At 36.3% G+C, this 6,396-nt stretch overlaps 2 protein-coding genes across 6 annotated transcripts in view; one reads left to right on the top strand and one right to left on the bottom strand.

The window, feature by feature from the left end:
- Positions 1-41: 41 nt before the first annotated feature.
- The window catches only part of Septin2 (septin 2), an 81,363-nt gene continuing 75,008 nt past the window's right edge, over positions 42-6,396 (bottom strand). Inside the window, exons 1-8 of one of the 2 annotated variants that reach the window (XM_070311924.1) lie at positions 2,676-2,825; positions 1,991-2,108; positions 1,525-1,861; positions 1,315-1,426; positions 1,043-1,235; positions 816-943; positions 550-723; positions 42-442 (exon numbers count right to left, since the gene is read on the bottom strand). In XM_070311924.1, coding sequence (XP_070168025.1) covers positions 269-442; positions 550-723; positions 816-943; positions 1,043-1,235; positions 1,315-1,426; positions 1,525-1,861; positions 1,991-2,108; positions 2,676-2,789 — 1,350 coding nt within the window. In that variant the 5' untranslated portion in view covers positions 2,790-2,825 and the 3' untranslated portion in view covers positions 42-268. Of the gene's footprint in view, positions 443-549; positions 724-815; positions 944-1,042; positions 1,236-1,314; positions 1,427-1,524; positions 1,862-1,990; positions 2,109-2,675; positions 2,826-6,396 lie in introns of those variants that run through there. The other variant, XM_070311925.1, reaches the window with a different exon arrangement.
- Positions 4,878-6,396, top strand: part of Rg (A kinase anchor protein rugose) — a 299,154-nt gene continuing 297,635 nt past the window's right edge. For all 4 annotated transcript variants that reach the window (XM_070311919.1, XM_070311917.1, XM_070311920.1 and 1 more), the window contains exon 1: positions 4,878-5,213. In XM_070311919.1, the coding sequence (XP_070168020.1) occupies positions 5,055-5,213 (159 nt within the window). In that variant the 5' untranslated portion in view covers positions 4,878-5,054. The remainder of the gene's footprint in view (positions 5,214-6,396) is intronic.

Here is a 6,396-nt window from a genome sequence, read left to right as displayed (position 1 = left end):
ATAAACTTTTGATTAAACGTATTTTTTTCTTATTCAGATTATTTCTACATAATATGAATCAAATGTGATTCATATAATCCTTGGAAAAATTTTTGGTATGTATTTGATTAAATATACAATATTAATAAAATACACAATAATATAAAATCAGATAATACAGTAATAATTAAAGTAATAATACTATTATTGCTATTATTGAATAATGCAATTAAAGATGAGCGATTATATTCAAATGGTATAAAAAGATGTATTCGCGATGAAATTTGCTTCACTTCTTTTTGCTTTTGCCTAATGTTAGTGTATGATGTTGGGGTTGCTGCGCAAACTGCGCTTTTCGTCGATTAAATTCTAATATGTCATCTTCAAGTTTCTTACGACTTTCTTCTAATTTCTTTTTTTCTTCTGTATGATCTTTCTTCAACTTGTCAAATTTACTGTGCAGCTAAAGTATATAAGAAAATCAATAAAAAAATGTAACAATTAGCAGCTATACTAAAATGATAAATATAATAATTTGGCATATATTGATAGAATGAAAAAAATCATTACCTCTTTCTCTGCCTCCTTTAATTCAGCTTCTTTTTCCTTGACTCGAGCAACAAACATCTGTCGCATTTCATCTTCTTTTTGTTGCAATTCTTGCAAATGAATGGATCTCTTTGCTTCGCACGTCTGTTGAAAACTTACTGGTTTATTATCGCTATCAACATCGCTGAAACCCATCTAAAAATTCATGACAAGCAAGAATAAGAGAAAAGTAATTCCCCATTTACAATTTTAATGTTTTAAAATTTTCGACGAACAATATAACATACTTGTTCTAATCTCTTCTTTCGATAAAGCTCATAATGACGACAGTGTGTTTTTTCACGCATATCTTCCATATTAGTACTTATCAGCATCTCGCGTAGTTTTACAAAGTCACAATGAGATTCATTTTCAACTATAATATTTTAATATATAGTGTTAATATACAGACATGATTTTTTTTTGATTTTTTTCTTCAAAGTATAGATACCGTAAATAAAATTTATTGTTTTACCTTGAACTGTACCCCATGGATATTGACGAGAACGCATCATTTTGTTACCTATGCGAACAAAATCGGTACTGCCAACAACGGCGAATGGTACATGCGTGTTCATGGTGGTATTTATATCTGCTACAGTCTCATCGTCAGTTGGAAACTGATAAATATGTATTCCATTGTTTTGTAATTCGGATATGATTTTGCTCTGAAATACGAATATTAATAAAAGATTATATGGCGCAAACAAATGAATAAGAATCAATTTCGATTGAAATGCAACATACCTTAAATTTTTGTAACTCAGTCTTTGATATTGTGTCTGCTTTAGCAATAATCGGAATGATATTAACTTTGGTATCCAGTTTTTTCATGCATACCAGATCAATAGACTTCAAACTAAAATCACAAATATATATATATATATATGAGATTAAAGTAATCCTCATAATTTATTAATAATGAATGCAATTTGTATAAAATCGATAAACGCTTACCCATGACCAGTAGGACATATGAAGTAAAGGCAGATATGGATACGACTATCGTGATAAGTTGCAAGATTACGTTTGATTTTTAATTCTTCCTGCAAATAAGCTTCAAATTGTGCATCTATATAATCGACAACTGCTTTAAAACTGTCCTCTTTATTAATTTGATCGCCATAACCAACTGTGTCAACAATAGTCAGCTTCAGTCTAACGTTACTTTCTTGCAGCTCATAGGTATGTGCTTTAAGCTTTACCGATGGCAAATTATGAGGACTAGGACTAGATTCAAAGCTTGTATTAAAGAGAGAATCCATAAGCGTGGATTTTCCAAGTCCAGTTTCACCTGTCAAAATATATAAATTAGGTCTAAATATATATTATATCATAAATTATTAAATATTGTAGATCTATGTTAAATATAGCAGACATATAGCAGAAATGATTAAAACTAGATTAATATATTTCTTCATACCAATACAGAGAATATTGAATAAAAATCCATTTTGTACTGATTTATTCACCAACTGACTGGGTAGACTGTCAAATCCGACATGACCTGACAATTTCAGGGTACGCAGCATAGACTCCATCTAATAATCGAAATTATGTATCGCTATATTTGTGATATTTGTTATATTTTTAGAGGGGAAATAAAAGAGAAAGAGAGAGAGAGATTAGATAGAGAGAAGGAGAAAGAGAATGACACTTGTGTCCATAAGTGGATTATGCATCGGAGGAATGCTCAACTTGATGTACAGTTATACGATGATTCCAGAGAGCCAACACCCTTGGATTCATGATACACAGCCTTGTACGTATAGATCTAGATATCCTGTTATAGTTATGTACAACAATATTAAAGATGCTTCAATAAAATGCGTAAGAAAACGAATAAGAAAGAAACGAAATATAATTGATAAATACGGATATAATAATTCTGTTTCGAAATAAAAGACTTTGAAATGCTTTTAACGCGAAAATGTATTTAAACAGAAAGGAATTTCCTAGAGATAGATGACATGCATCAGAGTTCGAGATGACAGTGACAGATGACTCATATGACTCCGATTATTTAATGAAATAATATGCTTCGCTTATAGCGAAAATTCTCAGCATAAAGGAGGCTCGATGTAAAGATGAGGAAATTGTCATAGTACCTTGGCACGGTCAATATCCTCTGTCGCCATTTTTCCTGCGATTTCGTTGCGAACACGACGCGAACAAGTATGGGCAGAGGCAGAGGCAGAGAGAAGCCCAAGAGCAGCAGCCATCCCGAATCCCGAACCAAAGGTTTTCGTCGGACATTTATCAAGTCTCGTTTAATACTGCCATCTACATTCATTTCGAAGATCATATAGAATTATGTAACCAAAATTATGATTTTCGACACCGTCGGTAAAATCATTGTTCGATCTATCAGGATCGACAATATAAATTTTAAAATAAAAATGGCTAATGTTGAAAAATTATCCTCATTATATAATTCCATGTAGCTGCTAACATTCTGTTGCAAATGGCAATATTAAACGAGGCTTGGCATAAAATGCCGGGATGGCTGCTCTCACCAGGTATATATTTTCGACCGAGATCGCTTTTTCTGGTTACTTTTATTAACTGAAATTGTGACTCGTAACCATTATTAGCTTCAACTCGGAGTACGCATGCTCTTATTGCAGCTGTTGACGTGAAATATTATCAATAGGGCGTAAAGTACATATATATTTGTGTAACGGCAATTAAAGTGGACTCGAGCCCATAAATTGGTTTGATTAAGTTTGATTTGTGCATCGTAAATTCCATCTCCTTATCATCGATCATAATATAAAACCATAACACACAAGTTTTTTTTTTTTTTTTTTTGCTTAAATCCCAGACAGCACAAGGATGTCCTTAGGATGTCCAAAGGGCATCCAGGACATACATGTAGGATATCCTCAGGATATCCCATTGTAATCCTCAGATCTCCTCTGGATGTCCCGAGGAAGAGTAAATGATAGCCGTATATTAACCTCTGGAGAATCCAGGGAGATCCTGTGGAACATCCTAAGGTTTTTTATAGGATATGTTAGGGATATTTTTCGTATGTTTCAAGGAGCAAATTTAAAAATTTAAATATGAATTAAAATTATGTTTTGTTATTTACTGCCAATATTAAAAATCTAATATTAAAAATAGTTGATCGTTCTTTAATATTTGAGGCTTTTGTGCTGTGCGTGAATATTTTAGGTTTGGCTCCCACGCGTTTGAGTTGTGTATGTTGAATATTTTCTAAACAATCCAATATTTGAATTCCCTATGTTGGGATTGCATCAGAGATTGAACTTAATAGAAAATAATTACATTTATAATTTCCTGTCAGTTGCTCTTTGCAAGTTTTATATAATTCTCATGACCAAATCTCAAATACGAGTTCGCGTGTCGCATAGCGGTAAACAAACAAACTAGTGGTTGAATACTATTGTTTGTAAAGTTTTTGGAATGTTGCGAACAGTAACATTTCTCATGAAATATTAAATAAATAATAATTTTGGATATATGAAAATGTGCGCATCAAATTCAATTATTAATATTAAACGAAATTAATGTTAACAATTAATTGCACGCATGTATATGTCCTCTGGAAATCCAAAAGACATCCAATATAAATAGACAGGGCAGATATATCCTACAGATATCCAGGGGTTATCCAGTGGACATTTATAGGACATTAATACTTATTATAATACCTAAGATTTCTAAATTATATTAAATAGCCGACACAAAAGTAAAAATAATTATGTATGCATATTAAATTTTTATAAATATATTTATAATAATATCTTAAAACATCCTACAAATGTCCTGAACCGTCCTGGACATATTCAGGATGATCCTGAGGATGTTTTGCGCTGTCTAGGATTATACATATTATGTATTTCTTGTAGAAAAGATTCTATATCAGATATCGGTATAACAAAATAATATATAGTATAATGAGATGATAAAATAATATAGCGTATGAATAAGCTTTTTGTTTCTTTTCAATTCTAGTTTTCAGAGAAAGATGTACGCAATTATTAATTAAACCTCGATTAATGTTGATAAATATTTTATCATTATTATAATACAATTTTGATATCGACGCGCGTTTCAGACAAAAATAGGCAATTAAATTTCAATTAACTTTGACATTCGTAAACTTTATTTCTACTACCGCGAATAATTTCTACATCGATGCGAGTTTGTATATCCCGCCGACATGCGCTCGACGCTATCCGCTAAGCGTCGTCGCGGCGCCGGACATTTGGTAACGTCGGCGTGCGCGCGTGCGTACGGCGGTGTCGCTGCCTAGGAACATTCGGGCCGGCGTGGCTGGCAGACCCCTCACAACAGTGACCACTTTCTAACATGGCGGATCAATTTGTGTTGTATTATCATGTGACGGCGAAACGCTCCCGTTGATAGGACCGTAACCTCGTGCGAGAAGCGATCCTAGTCTCGGTTAACTCGCGGGTGTTAACGCGCGGCGCGACGCGGTCGCGTTAAACGTCGTCACGATGGCGGACCTCAAGAGCCCGCCGTTTAGTGACATCAAGCGGCCCGAGGAGGTGGTTGCGATGGCGATGAACGACAGCCTCAAGTTCGCCGTGCTGATCGGCCTGATTGAGGTGGGACAGGTGTCGAATCGGGAGGTTGTCAACACCGTGCTGCATCTGGTGAGTCTGAGTAAACTAGCCGACCGACGAATCCGTGCGAAATCCATGCGCCCGGCACCGTCGCCGACGACGACGTCGTCGTCGTCGTCGTCGTCGTCGACCTCGGTACCGCGGCTTCGCCTAGGCGCGATTCCCGCCGCCTCGTCGCCATCGCGACAGCGATCGCCGCTCGATGACAGTTCAACTGTCAAACGCTTGACTCCGCGCGATCGTCTGCGGCGACGACGCGTCGCGTCGGAGTCTGCTTCTCCACGAGAATCGTCCTCGTCCTCGTCCTCGATCGGGAAATCGCGGCTTCGATACACGCACTTCTGGCCGCGTGTTTTTTTTTTTCCCCCGATTTAGCTCGTATGTATATCATTTATACAATAATATGTCGATCGCGTCAGCAGCTAGCCGACCTTGGAAGTTTATTAGCATAGTTTCACCTTTTACATTATATCGATGACATTAAATTTCTCTCTTTTTAATCCTTCTACTCCGATTTTGTATCTCGGAGAAATATTGTCATATTTTTATATTTTAGCAATATATTTGACAATGACTATTTGTTTTATATTTTACGATTGTACAATTATCACATTTATGTTTATTGCTTGATAATGAGAGGAGATAATCGTCACGTCAATTGCCATAATGAGCAAACAGATGCTAGTATTGGCGGTCGTGTTCATCAAATATGGCAAGTATGTACATTTTCGCGTCCGTAACGTCATACATAATTACGCAAGCGTAATTATCGTATTTGCAAATAGATGGATGAGTTGCGACAGTTTACAGAGACATTGTCTATGTCGACTCAGCCTACGTTGTTCGCCTATAACTTGTCCATCTTTTTACAGAAGATGACGTATAAGCCTGTCATTCGGTGGACGAATCGACATGTGCGAATCTTGACCGTTTTCTTTTATCGCCGAGAACGATCGCGCGCTTTATTCGCGTCGCGTCGCGTATTTATTGTCCCGCATTTATTTCGCAATGGCGTTGCGCGTTCACGCTTACGTGGATTTTTACGTGGCCACGTGGAACGACGTGTTCTTATCGGTACCGCTTTGTCGATCGTCCCTCGAGCTGTCGCGATATACTATCGAGTATTATTATCGAAAGATCGAGCGCCAAATTTATCACGCGAGAGGAATTGTACCATCGTATCGTCATTCGTCGATGAGCCTCTGGCACGGAA

The sequence above is a fragment of the Polyergus mexicanus genome, unplaced genomic scaffold (assembly GCF_030449975.1).
Source record: "Polyergus mexicanus isolate NDT 795.1 unplaced genomic scaffold, iyPolMexi1.0 SCAF_21, whole genome shotgun sequence".
Classification (NCBI taxonomy): domain Eukaryota; kingdom Metazoa; phylum Arthropoda; class Insecta; order Hymenoptera; family Formicidae; genus Polyergus; species Polyergus mexicanus.
This window is presented reverse-complemented; position numbering and strand designations above follow the sequence as displayed.